General features: G+C 57.2%; 2 protein-coding genes across 2 annotated transcripts; both read left to right on the top strand.

Annotated features, from left to right (window-relative positions):
• The first annotated feature begins 59 nt into the window (after positions 1–59).
• Positions 60–2,329, top strand: MZB1 (marginal zone B and B1 cell specific protein). The gene is made up of 4 exons (XM_062189754.1): positions 60–243; positions 1,387–1,511; positions 1,831–1,941; positions 2,058–2,329. The coding sequence occupies exons 1-4, from the start codon at positions 76–78 to the stop codon at positions 2,212–2,214; spliced, it is 561 nt and encodes a 186-aa protein (XP_062045738.1). The 5' UTR covers positions 60–75; the 3' UTR covers positions 2,215–2,329.
• Positions 2,330–5,006: 2,677 nt separating this feature from the next.
• SLC23A1 (solute carrier family 23 member 1) lies at positions 5,007–13,823 on the top strand. The gene is made up of 15 exons (XM_062189052.1): positions 5,007–5,080; positions 5,656–5,790; positions 6,198–6,355; positions 6,995–7,083; positions 7,241–7,308; positions 7,471–7,652; positions 7,785–7,905; positions 8,145–8,301; positions 8,499–8,646; positions 9,023–9,128; positions 9,318–9,447; positions 9,540–9,683; positions 10,127–10,222; positions 13,032–13,298; positions 13,562–13,823. The coding sequence occupies exons 1-14, from the start codon at positions 5,045–5,047 to the stop codon at positions 13,277–13,279; spliced, it is 1,818 nt and encodes a 605-aa protein (XP_062045036.1). The 5' UTR covers positions 5,007–5,044; the 3' UTR covers positions 13,280–13,298; positions 13,562–13,823.
• Positions 13,824–14,884: the final 1,061 nt, after the last annotated feature.

The following is a 14,884-nucleotide window of genomic DNA, read 5'->3' on the forward strand; positions in this document are numbered from 1 at the left end:
TCCCCACTGCATTCAAGCACTCGCACACCTGCAGCCCAACCGCAGCCCACACCCGCGAAGCTGGCTCCAGAGGCCATGAGGCTGCCGCTGCTGCTGCTGCTGGGAGCCTGGGCCGTGTCAGGGAGCCTCGCGGACAGGGTCTCACTCAGTGCCACTGCCCCCCAGCTGGATGAGGAGGAGAAGTACTCAGCTCACATGCCCACTCACTTGCGCTGTGACGCCTGCAAGGCAGTAGCCTACCAGGTGAGTCTCCCCATGGCAGCCCCCCTGCACCTGCCCAGACCCCTCCTTCAACCTCAGATCCCACCTCTAACTGGCAATCCCCAGCCCCACCCTTCCATGATACTGCATCCCCACCTCACTGGAACCCCCATGCCTCAGTTTACCCACCTGCCTGCCCAACGGAGTGAGTGAACTGGGACAGTGTCTTGAAACCCCAGGGAATCAGTCACCTGCTTGTTCTCAGATTCCGCCCTTTCCAGGCCGGCCCCAAAGCTGACTGGGGTACACATGTGTTGACTGCATGTGTGTGTTGGAGCTCACACATGCACCTAGTGAGCACACCTCTGTGCCTGGGTGTGCCCAGGGCTTGTGAAGACATGTGCTCTTTTTTTTTTTTTTTTTTTTTTTTTTTTTTTTTTTTTCTTTTTTTTTTTTTTTTTTTCTTTTTTTTTATTTTTTTTTAATTTTTTTTATTATTTTTGACAGGCAGAGTGGACAGTGAGAGAGAGAGACAGAGAGAAAGGTCTTCCTTTTGCCGTTGGTTCACCCTCCAATGGCCGCCGCGGTAGCGCGCTGCGGCCGGCGCACCGCGCTTTTCCGATGGCAGGAGCCAGGTGCTTCTCCTGGTCTCCCATGGGGTGCAGGGCCCAAGGGGCCATCCTCCACTGCACTCCCTGGCCACAGCAGAGAGCTGGCCTGGAAGAGGGGCAACCGGGACAGGATCGGTGCCCCGACCGGGACTAGAACCCGGTGTGCCGGCGCCGCAAGGCGGAGGATTAGCCTGTTGAGCCACGGCGCCGGCCGACATGTGCTCTTAAAGAGAGAGCTCTGGGCTTTCCCTCTCTGTGTTCTTGTGGTTTTCAACAGCAAATACTACTGGGCAGGTGTGCCTTGCAGGGGGATCCCCAGTGTCCAGCTCCAGGGACCACCTCAGCATTTCTGACCCACCCCCATCCCAGGAACGCGGGTCTCCACTGGCCTGTTGACAGCTTTGGGGACCCAGGGGAGGGGCCCACCACCTGCCTCACAGATGCTTCCTGCCGAAGGGCTCCGTTGCCTGCCCATTCTCCCCAGAGACTGGGGTTCCTGTCCTCTCCTCCCCACTTCCTCCACCAACTGGTCAGCAGTCCTGTAGCCCTGGCTCCCAGCTCCTCCTTGTTCCAGATGTGGAAACATCTGGAAAAAGCAGAGGCCAAACTTCATCCCGGAGATTCCTGGGAGTGGCAGGAGCTGAGTGAGTCAGCATACACAGATGTCCTGGACCGGAGCTGCTCCCAGGACTGGCAGGAGTGAGTCCCAATCCAGTCCCTGCCTCCCTCCTCTTGGGCAGGGCAATGGGGGTGGGAGCCCCCACTCTCCTGCTCTCCCCGCATGCACCCAGGGCTCTGCTCCAAGGGAAAAGGCTGGCTGGCTGGAGTCTTGGTTCTGGAGCTGTGAGCAAGGGGAGAGCAGGTGTCCTGCCGGCAAAGTCACTGTGTGACCTTGGACCAGGGACTCTCCTTCTCTGAGCTCAGCAAAAGCACAGTGGGCCTAGCTTGTTGTGGAGACACGGCCCTCCCTACTGGGCTCCCACTAACACTGTACCTCTCTGTTTGCCACTGCCACCAGCTACGGGGTCCAAGAAGTGAACCACGTGAAACGTCTCACTGGCCCAGGGCTTAGCGAGGAGCCAGGGTTAAGCATCAAAGTGATGATCAGAGGGGGCCCCTGGCCCAACAGGTGATGATGACGTGGCTGGGGATGGGATGGAGCCCTTGGAGCCTCTGGCTGCCCCCTGGGCAAAGGCTCTTCCCAGGACCTGGGCAGTCTGTGAGGTGCCTGCTGGGCTCCCCCAGGCTCTCCAAGACCTGTCTGCAGTACCTCGGGGAGTTCGGAGAGGAGCGGATCTATGAAGCCCACCGCCAAGGCCAGGAGACTCTGGAGGCCCTGCTGTGCGGGGGCCCCCAGGGAGCCTGCTCGGAGGAGGCACCTGTCCCAAGGGAAGAGCTCTAGTCCTCCTGTCTTTCCCCTGAATAGCCATTGGCCCTCCTCCGGATCTCCCACATCCCTTCCTGCAGGCCAGGTGGCCTGGAGGGCAGGGAGTCCTTGCCCTGTGCTGCCTCCCGCGCTCGCGCTCGCACTGGGACCTGGGCAAGGAACAAGGCCTTCCCCTCTGGACTCAAATAAAACCCAGTGACCTTAACTCCTCTCTGCAAAAGGTGCCTTGGGGACTGGGGAGGGGCAGGCATGGGTATTGCTGTGGCCAGTGCTGCCCTGCAGGGAGAGAGGCACAGGCAAGCAGCCATGTCCCTGTGGGCACCGCAGGCCTCAGAGCCATCGTGAGGGAGAAGAAAACCAAAGACACACCTATGCCATCACTCCACGCTATCTGTGCCACTCCCAGAGACTCATCTCAGCCTCTGCCACTCACCTCTGCCCTCTACCTCTGTCCCCAGCCGGGTATCTGCCTGGGACAGGGCAGGGCAGGGTGGGACCAGCTGGGTTCAGCCTTGGCTCAGGGCTGCTCTCTCAGAAATGCTTTGGGCTCTGAGGCCCCACCTGGGTCTGGACCCCGGGTGGACACATGACAACTTGGCAGTTTTCTTTGTGTCTCTGATCTGCTGAAGCTGGGTGTGTGTGTGTGTGTGCATGATGGTGTGTCAGTGCATATGTATGACTATGTGAGTGTGCGTGTGTATGGATGTGTGAGTACGAGTGTCATTGTGTGTGTATGACTGTGAGTGTACCTGTGAGCGTGTGTATGAATGTGAGCGTGAGTGTGCATGTGTGTGAATGTGTATGTGAGCATTAGTGAGTCAGTGTGTGTATGAATGTGTGTGTGAGCATAAGAGTGTGTGTCAGTATATGTGTATGACTGTGTGTGTGTGTGTGTGTGTACAGAACCACACTTTACTCCCCATTTGACATGCAGAAACCAAGGTTTAAAAAAGAGAGGCCATGGCCGGTGCCGCGGCTCAATAGGCTAATCCTTTGCCTTGCGACGCCGGCACACTGGGTTCTAGTCCCGGTCGGGGTGCCAGATTCTCTCCCGGTTGCCCCTCTTCCAGTCCAGCTCTCTGCTGTGGCCAGGGAGTGCAGTGGAGGATGGCCCAAGTGCTTGGGCCCTGCACCCCATGGGAGACCAGGAGAAGCACCTGGCTCCTGGCTACGGATCAGCGCGGTACGGTGGCCACATCGGCCATTGGGGGGTGAATCAACAGAAAAGAAGACCTTTCTCTCTGTCTCTCTCTCTCTCACTGTCCACTCTGCCTGTCAAAAAATAAAAAAAAAGAGAGGCCAGGTCCTGGGGCTTGGAGGGGTTTGGGGGGGCACAGATGAGGGGCAGCAGGAACAGAGCCCCAGGCTGGCCCTAAGAAGTGTAGTTTCCCTGGGTGTCCCAGCCCCTCAAGGGCATCACCTGTTCCAGGATGTGCCCGTGGCCCCTCCTACTCTGGCCTGCACCCCAGCAGAGAAGCCCTAGGCATGACGAGGAGGGCCAGGCCCAGGAGCCAGCTAAGCCCTGGGCAGCGACAGGAGTGGGGCTGGGCCTGGGTGCCCCTGCAGAGTGAGTTAGACACTGCACCAGCATGTATGGTTGCGGGTCCTTTTGTGGGACACACGCACTTCCAGGCCTTGTCTCTGTGTGTGTTGGGGGGGTTGAGAGTTGGCAAGGGGTGGGGCTCGGCGTCCACAGCCCCCTGGGGAGCGCGGGGCGGGAGGCAGGGGAGGGAGGTGCTGAGGAGTTGCCCAGGCTGAGAACTAGTCAGACGGCTTTGGGAGCCTGAGCGCAGGAGCCAAGAGGGACGGAAGAGGACAAGCAGACAGAGCAAGGGGCTGGTGGCCGGACGGACTCGGGGCCGTGGCATGAAGCTGCTGCCCAGCTGGAGAGCGGTGCTGCACGGGGGTCCCGACGGCAGGGCCTGGCCATGGGCACAGCGACCCAGAAGTAGGTGGGCTGTCGGTCGGCTGAGGGTGGGGCGACCCAGACAGGAGCAGACCCGGGGCCTCAGCACAGATCCTAGCAGCCAAGGAGCCCCAGCTCCTCCGCCCCTTCCCATTTCCCCCTGTCCACAGCCCTTGGGTCTGCCAGAAGAGTCGGGCACCGGCCTGGCTGCCTGGGCTGTGTAACAAGGGCCCCAAGTTGTTTTGCACTGGGTCCCAGCTGGGAGGGGCACAGGCCAGGCGGGCCAGCCTAGGCAGCTCTGTGTGCAGAGGCCTCTCTGTCCCTGGCCTCGGGGACCTGGAAGACCCCGGGGGATGGTGCAGGGGAGACCGTTCAGGTGGACCTGCATTTGAGGACTGGTTTGCTAAACCTCACTGCTTGTGTGGCCTTGGTGGAACCCTGCCTCTGAAATGTATCTCCTGGCTGTGGCAGGAGTTACCAGCACCCAGCACCAGGGGTTGCCCACAACAATGCCTGTGTGTTCCTGGCAGTGGTGATCAGTCCTCAATAAGGAGAATGGCTATAAAGATGAAGATAACGATCGGCTTGTCATCGAGAATGAGGAATGGCCTCTGCCAGGGAGTCACATACCCAGCACCCCTGTTCCCATTTGCTTTGCTGTCACCTCACCCAGGGCTTGGCAAACGTTCAAGACTGTCCCCTCCTCACCCCTTGGAAAACAAAGCAGGTCCCACGGCCAGGTGGGGGCCGGTACAGGAGCGCTCTGGAGACAACCGAGGCCGGGTGGCCAGAGTTAATACCTCACCTTTCGCAATCCCGAGCTGGGGATCTGGTTACAGATTTACTTCGAACAATGTCTGATGTGTGGAGTAAAGTCCTCCTTGGCCTTTGTAAAGTCGTCCCTTCTCCCCAGGAGCTCCTCCGAGCAGTGCTCCAAACATGAGCGCCCAGCAGGACTCCGCGGGCCAGCCACAGGTGCTGCGGGATGGGGGGAGCAGGGTGGGGGCTGCAGGGGCTGTCAGGCCTGCCCGAGAGGGCAGACAAAGTTCTGCTGAACTTGACAGTGGCTGTCCCAAGCTGAGTGTGGCCTCTGGGGGATGGGGGAGGGGGGGCTGTGTGTGAAGGATTGGCAGTGAATGAGCTTCGGCTTTGGGACTGGCTGACTCCAGCTAGGGGGGACAGGCGGGGTCCAGCCTCCCCAGCAATACTCCCAGGATCCCCAGCGGCAGAAGTGAAGACCAGTATAGGCACCTCTCCTGGTGCCCCCAGGTGCTCTGACTTAGGGACCCAGTGCCCCCTGGCTAAAATGCCCTGGTTCTGAGGGCTCTAGGAGCCAGCATATTGGACTCACCCCTGCAGGAAGCAATGTGATGCGGGAGCCAGGTGAGGCCAGGGTGAATGACGACTGGCCACATGGACTGTGGGGGGGGGGGGTAGGGGGGACCCCAGGTCAGACCCCTGCTGAGCCGCTGCCTGGCTTATTTGGGGCAGAATGGGCTTTGCCTGTCCTCACCTCTCCACCCTCATCCACTCCTCTCTGCTGCCCCCAGCATGCGGCCCTGGGCTCAGCAGAGGCTCCCCCAGTGGACCCCCGGATGTCCCTGCCCACACAGCCCAAGTTTGACATGTTGTACAAGATCGAGGACACACCGCCTTGGTACCTGTGCATTCTTCTAGGCTTCCAGGTGGGCCTCGCCAGGGTCTCCCCTACCCCTATTCCACACACTCCCCAAGGATCCCAGCCCCATCCTGGTCAACAAGGTTATCTCAGGCAACAGGAAGTGTAACCTAAGGTCAGCACAGCGGCTTTCCCCAGGCAGGGGTGGGAAAGGGGCCTGAGAGCTTGGGAGCAGATGACAGCTGCCAGGAGCCGCTGCGGGAAGCCACGCCTGCCACCTGGGGGCGGGGGTGGGGGTGGTGGTTAGTGGCCTGGAGAAAGGAGTGCCCGGTACACGCGGGGAATCCCTCGCGTGGGGTGGCCGTCCTGCACGGGCACGTGGCCAGGGCAGCCGGGCAGGCAGGTGCCTGGTTCGTGGCGAGCTCCACGGGGCCCTGCCTCACGCCCCGCGCCCTCGGCCTCCTCCTGCCCCAGCATTATCTGACATGCTTCAGCGGCACCATCGCCGTGCCCTTCCTCCTGGCCGAAGCACTGTGTGTGGGCCAGGACCAGTACATGGTCAGTCAGCTCATCGGCACCATCTTCGTGTGCGTTGGCATCACCACCCTCTTGCAGACCACGCTGGGAATCCGGTGAGTGCCCGCCCCGCACGCACGTACACACACGCTTGCGCACTGTGCACCACACAGCGGGACTAGGTGACCCTCTTGGAACCACAGCGCTCTCTGCGCCCCACCTGCTCCTGCCGCTCCCAGGCCAGCCTTAACGGCAGTGGGCAGCTGAGCTGCTTCCCTGCTCCCCTGGATTTAGCGGCCTGCCCGGGCGCCCCACAAGGACGAGGAGTCTGTGGGTTTAAGTGAATGTGCCCTGGCTGGGTTCTGTGCCCTGCCCTGCAGTCAGCACCAGCGCTTCCCAGCCCAGATGGCTCAGGAGGGCCTGTTCAGGCCTCCCCCAGGTATGTGCAGCCCCAGGCCTGGGTGGCAGGGATGGTGGTTTGAGTGACGGGGGATAAGGGCCGGGGGACAGGTTGCGCAATGCCAGAGCTGAGCTATCAGCTTCGTGCACCACAGTGCACAGAGGAAAGAAAGCAGGTGTTGAGCTGGAGGTTCTATTTGGTGTTCTTTCCCCCTTGGGCCCAGAAGACATTAGACGCGGCTGCCTGGGGCTTCACGACTTGCCGGCGCCCTGCCCTACCCTACCCTGTCCTTTTGTGCCTCTGTCCCCATCTCCCTGCCTCTCTCCGTAACCCTCCTCCACCCCCCTACCCCCAGGCTGCCACTGTTCCAGGCCAGTGCGTTTGCATTTCTGGTTCCAGCCAAAGCCATCCTCTCCCTGGAAAGATGGAAGTGTCCCCCGGAAGGTGGGCACCTGGCTGGGGTCTGTGCTGGGGGAGAGGGGGCCCCCCGGGCCCGGAGGTCTGGGCACCTGTCCCGAGCTCAGGCCCTGGGTGCATTCCTGGCAGCGTCTTCTCTGCCTCTGTCTCGGTGTCCTGTGAGTGTCCCTGTCTCTGCCCCCAGAGGAGATCTACGGTAACTGGAGTCTGCCTCTGAACACCTCCCATATCTGGCACCCACGGATGCGAGAGGTGGGTTTGCATGAGAGGTCGAAGAGGCTGGGACTGGAGGAGGGAGCAAGGGCCACTGTTGAGTTGAGGGGGTTCAAGGAGGTCGTCCAGGAACTTTCATCCTGCTAGCGGTGGCATCATGGCCTTTACATAGTGACTTATAGCTGATATTTGCCCCTCCAGATCCAAGGTGCAATCATGGTGTCCAGTGTGGTGGAGGTGGTGATTGGATTGCTGGGACTGCCCGGGGCCCTGCTCAGCTACATCGGGCCTCTCACGGTCACCCCCACTGTCTCCCTCATTGGCCTGTCAGTCTTCCAAACTGCCGGTGAACGGGCTGGCTCCCACTGGGGCATCTCAGCTTGGTGAGCAGGCACCAGGCCTAACCCCTGCCCAACCCCAGGCCCCATACCCATGCCCGCTTCGTGTCCTGACCCCTCATTTCTGGCCCCAGCCTGACCTACCAGCCACCTCCTCCTTGTGCCTCTGCTCCCCAGCGCCATTCTCCTGATCGTCCTCTTCTCCCAGTACCTGCGCAACTTCACGTTGCTGCTGCCCGTGTACCGCTGGGGCAAGGGCTTCACTTTCTTTCGCATCCAGATCTTCAAGATGTTTCCTGTAAGGACCTGGCTGGTGGTTGGGGCTGGACCTGGGCTGGGGACCAAGGTGGGGCAAGGGTGAGGGGCAGTATGGGAGTGAGAGGCAGCTGGAGATGCTGTCCCAGCCGGAGCTGGGATCTGTGCAACAGCTGGGGTTGGGGCTGGGGCTGTGGCTGGGCTGGGGACGAAGCAGGAGCAGGTGACCCTGGACCAAAGAAGCCTCCAGTGCCTTCAGTGCCGCCTCTCGCCCCGCTTCAGATTGTGCTGGCCATCATGACGGTGTGGCTGCTTTGTTATATCCTCACCGTCACGAACGTGCTGCCCAGAGACTCCACGGTCTATGGCTTCCAAGCACGGACCGATGCCCGTGGGGAGATCATGGCTATTGCACCCTGGATCCGCCTCCCCTACCCTTGTGAGCAACCCCACTTGGGCCCCTCTGCCTCTCTCTGAGTCTACCTGTGAGACCCCTGGTGCCCACTGGAGCTGGTGTGACCCGCATAGCCTCCCCCAGTGATGCCTCCCCCCACCCCACGCCCATGCCCTGCCCTGCCCATCCCCCACCCCCTGCACTCTCCTTGCTCTTCAGCCTCCTGTCTTCCCCCAACCCAGGTCAGTGGGGACTGCCCACAGTGACTGTGGCTGCTGTCTTGGGAATGTTCAGTGCCACCTTGGCAGGCATCATCGAATCCATTGGAGATTATTACGCTTGTGCCCGGCTGGCTGGCGCGCCGCCCCCTCCAGTACATGCCATCAACAGGTGTGCCACCTGCCCCCTCACTGTCGGAGCCGCTCAAGCAGCAAACGAGGGAAGGGGTTGAGTCCCAGAGGCAGACGCGGCCAAGTTCCTAGCACTCCCCAGACCTCATTTTCTTGGCTTATGTAATGGGGATGCTCTCTGACTCACTCTGGCTGCTGGGAGGAGTTGAGACTGACAGGCCCCCCCCGCCCAGTCTTGCCTGCTCTTCTGGGATCTGCTGTTAACCATCCTGAGGCCGGGGCTGTCATTATCCCTATTTTATAGATGGGGTTACTGAAGTCTAGAACTGTCCCAGGGAGTAGGCGCCTGGCTCCCAGACTCACCTCTGGCCCGTCACCAGCCAGGGCGATTCCTACTCTCCCATCCCTCCTTACAGGGGTATATTCACCGAGGGTGTCTGCTGCATCATCGCTGGGCTGCTGGGTACGGGCAACGGGTCCACCTCGTCCAGCCCCAACATCGGCGTCCTGGGGATTACCAAGGTGCGGCCGGGAGCCTGGGCGGCACACAGCTTCTGCCCCCATTCCGTGGGCCAAAGGCCTTGTCCCAGCCTAGCCCCACCCTGTCTTTGTGGGGGAGGTCTCGCCCTTACGCCCAGGCCCCCCACTCCTGGAACGAAGCCCGCGTGTGCCTGGTCCTGGCTGTAGCCCTGGCTCCCCCGTGCCCTGCAGGTGGGCAGCCGGCGTGTGGTACAGTTCGGCGCCGGTATCATGCTGATCCTGGGCATCATCGGCAAGTTCACGGCCCTCTTTGCCTCACTCCCTGACCCCATCCTGGGGGGTATGTTCTGCACCCTCTTCGGTGAGTGCCAGGCGTGGGTCCGGGCACGACGCAGGAGGTGGGACGCTCACGCTGTGCCCACCAGGCCTCTGTCAGCTCCTGTGTGCCTGCAGGCATGATTACTGCCGTGGGCCTGTCCAACCTGCAGTTCGTGGACATGAACTCCTCCCGCAACCTCTTCGTGCTCGGATTTTCCATCTTCTTCGGGCTCACACTGCCCAATTACCTGGATTCCAACCCCGGAGCCATCAACACAGGTGCCTCCCGCTGTCGGCTGTCTCCAGAGTTGGGATGGGTATTTGGACACTTTCGAAGGCTCCACCTAGCTGGCGCCACCAATCCCTGCACCTCTGGGTGTCAGGCCCTGAGGGGCTCACTGGGCGCTGTCCTTGGCTGAGGCACTTTCTGTGGAGGGGCACTGAGCGCCTGCATGTGTGCTCTTTCATTTCCAAGTTATCACGCCCATTTTGCAGATGGGAGCATGAGACTCAGAGAAATGAGGTGATTTGTCTCAGGTCAACCAGCAGAACTAGGATCTGGATCCAGATGGGAGAGAGGGGCAGACAGGCTTGAAAGCCAGAGCTGTGAACCAATCCAGTGCCAGGACTGACCAGGAAGCAGTAGGCTGCACCGGTGGGATGTCTGAGCGCTGCCTTCCAGATGGGGCTGTGGCACCCACCAGCCCTTGGCCTTCCCACAGGCATCACTGAAGTGGACCAGATTCTTACTGTGCTGCTGACCACGGAGATGTTTGTGGGCGGGTGCCTTGCTTTCATACTGGACAACACGGTACCAGGTACGAGTCAGTCCTGGGAGGGCAACCCAGAACTAGGCTGGACTCCTGTGTACTCCACCAGATGGCCTGAGCTGGAGCTCTGGCCAGAGCCTGTGTGATCCTGGCCCTGGAGGGAGGGACCCCAGGCCCAGACATGCCTGGTAGTTCTTGAAGAGAGAGGTCAGGAGTCAGTTCTGGGTCCTGTGAGTTCTTTCTTCATGATAGCCCCTGGGCTGAAGGGTTCTTTAGTGTCTTACTGTAGGACAGGTAGAAATGGAGAACGTGTGTGGGTACAAGGCACCGCAGACGTCAGCAGCCTGCCACACTGGCAGGCAGAAGGGCTGCAATACTTCCCTCTGCTATCAGCAGTCTTTGCAGGGCAGGAAGGGAACTTGGTGGCATCCCAGAGAACCCTCTTGCTTATATATGAGGGTACTTCAAAAAGTGCATGCAAAATAGAATTTAAAAAAGCAAGTTTATCTTCATGCAAAAAAATGTTGAAATTCATAGTTTTATCATAATACATTTTCCATGAACTCTTTGAGGACCTCTGGTGTATGTGCCCAATAAATGTTATCAGGTGCTCTTAATGTTACCATTTACTGAACACTTAATATGGGCCAAGAATGGAGCTTCCAAAGATACTCATTTCACCTTCAAAAACTACGGCCACAAAGTGGTAAGTCACAAAATTAAAATGTTGCAATTCAAGGTCCTAAACATCCTGCCTAGGCAGTTAACAAACCCTGTCCCAGCAACCACACCTCACTGCCTCTGTAGGAGGGGTTCAGGAGGTTGGAGAAGGTTCTGGGGAGATAGGAGTTAATGCCTGCATCTGTGTAAGGACACGAGGGATGGAAGTGGCAGGATGATGGCCCTCCATCCCCAGCCACTGACCAGCCTGAGCACAACCACAGGTTCTGCCCACATGCCTCTCTCTCTGAAGACGCCAGAATGTTTGTGTTCAGTTTAGGAGTCAGAGGCTGGGCACAGCCGGGACAGGGGAAGGGAGGGTCAGGGCTCACCTGGGGATTTTAGGTAGACTCAGAGGGGGTTCTGGGGGACAGCTCTCCTTTGGATATTTGAGAACTCAACCATGGTACCCAGTCATTCCCATTTAGAGGTAGCTGGACTGTAGTTTGGAGCAGCTCACCCCCCATCTCCTGATAGCCAAGTGGCAGCCTCCAGGCCTAGAGCACCCGAGGCCATCTGGGTGGGGCCAAATTCATTTTGGTGCAAAGAACTTTTGCAATCCTTTTCATAATATACATTTTATATGGAATCTTTGAAGACTGCATATGGGTTACACCACATAATCAGTGGTCCCAAGCAGCTTGGAGTGGTTGAGTCACTCACCTATGGTCACACGAGCTGGATTCAAACCCAGGTCTGGCTGGCTGTGCATCTAGTTCTTAGCTGTAGAATAGCACAGCTTCCTTCCACCCTTCATTTGCTGATGGGCCTCTCTGCCCTTGCTGAGCCACAGCCCATCCAGAGAGGACAATTTAGTTGAGCAAATGCTGGTGGGGCTTTACTAGTATGTCCCTAAATTAGACCCAGTGGAAGATCCACAAAAGTGTAAGTCTGCTTGGTTTTTTTTTTTTTTTTTTTTTTTTTTTTCTGACAGGCAGAGTGGATGGTGAGAGAGAGAGACAGAGAGAAAGGTCTTCCTTTGCCGTTGGTTCACCCTCCAATGGCCGCCACGGCCAGCGCGCTGCGGCCCACGCACCGCGTTGATCTGAAGCCAGGAGCCAGGTGCTTCTCCTAGTCTCCCATGGGGTGCAGGGTCCAAGCACTTGGGCCATCCTCCACTGCCTTCCCAGGCCACAGCAGAGAGCTGGCCTGGAAGAGGAGCAACTAGGACAGAACACGGGGTGCCGGCGCCACAAGGCGGAGGATTAGCCTATTGAGCTGTGGCGCCGGCCAAGTCTGCTTTTTTTTAAGGCACTCCTGGCATGAGACAAAGTAAAACGGGGTTTACGTTAGGAATAAAACCAGCAAGGCTTCCTGGATGGGGGACACTGGAGAGTGGGGGCGAGGGGGTGCTTGGAGAAACACAGTAAATGTGCAGTGCAGGTGAGGTTGGGGAGGGAGCTCAAGTTGGCTGTTGTGTGGTCCTGACAGTGGTGCGAGGGTAATGAGACACCAAGTGCATAGTCTATGCCACGCCCACAGCTTTTGCATCCATCTGCCCACCTGTGCTGTGTGCAGCCAGGGCCTGCTCAGACGGTGCCTTCTCCTCTGAGACTCTGGGGCACATCTGGGCACATGGAAATCCCTTACTTCTTCCATCAGACTTACTGTCACAGCCTCTGTCAATCCCAGCCCTGAGGGAACCTGGACTCTTATGTGCTGTTCCCCTCCTGAAGGGACAATCCTATTTGTAAAAATTTCTCAGTGTGTCCTTACCCCCAAAGATTGACCTTCCAAGGTTTATATTATAAAACAGGAGTTTATCCCCCAAATGTGGAACCATAATAGTGAAGATTAATATGGATTCCGGTGTTGCAAAGAATTCTTGCCCAGCCCCAGAGCACAATCCCCACTGCTCGGTTCCTATGGCCCAGCACACACCTGCAGATGGATCCTGCACTGTCCTGTTTCTCCATCTGACCTAAGTTTTGTCTAACAGTGCCTGTCAGAGGTACGGTTCTGAAGAAAGGACACACTGTAGTAAGACTGACTGGTGTCCTCCAGGGTTCCCTGAAGCTCTGGCAAAGGTAGCTCAGAGATCACAGATGCACTTTTTAGGACCAGCTGGTACTTCCTTCCAGAACTGTGCCTGCCGATTAGGATACAGACTGGCTAATGACCCCACTGTCTTCTCCAGGGAGCCCAGAGGAACGAGGTCTGATACAGTGGAAAGCTGGGGCCCATGCCAACAGTGAGACGTCTGCCAGCCTCAAGAGCTATGACTTTCCCATTGGGATGGGCATGGTCAAAAGGATTGCTTTTCTGAGATACATTCCTATCTGCCCAGTCTTCAAAGGATTTTCTCCAAGGTCAAAAGGTCAACATTCAGTTCCAGAAGATACTCCAAGAAACACAGAAAGTGGGTCTGTGTGCACCAAGGTCTGAAAAACCACTTCCAGGAAAGGTAGGCTCTCTGTGGCTGTTGTTTAAGGGTTAAACAGCCAAAACACTCTTCTGTTTTAACCAAAGAAAAACCTGAACTGGCAGTTTCCTCTTTGTGACCTGTTCGCATGTCCTCAGGGGGAAGATGGACTGTGTGCAAGCAAAATAAACATACAGGTTCTGGGTGGAAGTCCTTAGACTTCGTATAGTGAGAACAGAACTTCCTGATGGGTATGGGCCACTAAGAGGTTATAAGCTGAGATACTGATCCCTTCGGTCTTCCAGGTAACCCTCGGGAGAACCCAGGCCAGCCGGAGGCCCTGGCCTAGTCACTGCAGCCACAGACAACTTCAGCTTTGCACTCCAGTAGGCTAAACAAATACCACTTTGATATCTGCCATGGCAGAAGCTGAGAAGTAATGACACAGCAAAAATCCTCATATACGCTGCCTTGTTTCAACAGTGGTCATAAAATTAAAATCCTCTCAAACAGGATGGATGGCTTGAGTTACCTTAAAACTATACCAGCAGCGGTCTTACTCTTTTGTCCCCAGGGCTTCAAAACGTATGGGCAGCTGATGCGCTGCAACTTCCCTTTCTCCATTTGTAATACAGGTGGCTGGCTTCCTAGTTAAACACTGAAGTGCTGTCACTGTGCCTGTCACCTCAGAGGCAAAAGTGCAAACCAAAAAAGAACTTTGCCTAGGCTCTATTAGTAATAACCACAGCAATCACTTAAACAGGACTTCCTGTGTGCCAGGACTGCTGTAAGAGCCTGATGGATATTAACCCATCCCACAATGCAGAGATCCAGAGACAGATTAGAGGCTGAGTACCCTTCTGTGAAATGCTTCAGACCAGAAGTATTTCAGATTTCAGAGCTTTTTGGATTCTGGAATATTTGCATAGCCAAGCATCCCTAATATCAAAATCTGATGTCTAGAACTTTTTAAGCAGCATGTCAGCACTCAGAAGATTTCTGGCTTCATTTCCATTTTTGTACTGGGGACACCCAACCTGTCTTCCCATTTTATAGGGCAGTTTGCTATGCCACTTGTAGGACTGTCAGAGAACAGAGGGACTGGCTGCTTGTATCACAGATCCAAAAAGAACACGAGTCAAGCATGGCTGTCTCTGCCTTAGGGCCTCTTTATTTATTTTAAAGATTCATTTTATTTGAAAGAGTCAGAGAGAAAGGTAGAGCCAGAGAGAGAGAGAGAGAGAGAGAGAGAGAGAGAGAGAGAGACTTCCATCCGTTGGTTCACTCCACAAATGACCGCAACAGCTAGAGATGAGCTGATTTGAAGCCAGGAGCTTCTTCCAGGTCTCCACGCGGGTGCAGAGGCCCAAGGACTTGGGCCATCTTCTACTGCTTTCCCAACCCGTAACAGAGAGCTGGATCAGCAGTGCAATAGCTGGGACTTGAACCGGTGCCCATTTGGGATGCCAGCACTACAGGCTGGGGCTTTAACCTGCTGCACCACAGCTCCAGTAGGGCCTCTTTAAAAACCCACCTATTCATTAATCTGCTAAGGCAGTTACTAAAAATCACCAGGGCACAGGTGTCCTTGCCTCCCCACAAAGAACCTGAGCCAAGGGCAGGTGTTG

The sequence above is a fragment of the Lepus europaeus genome, chromosome 4, assembly GCF_033115175.1.
Source record: "Lepus europaeus isolate LE1 chromosome 4, mLepTim1.pri, whole genome shotgun sequence".
In the NCBI taxonomy this organism is placed as follows: domain Eukaryota; kingdom Metazoa; phylum Chordata; class Mammalia; order Lagomorpha; family Leporidae; genus Lepus; species Lepus europaeus.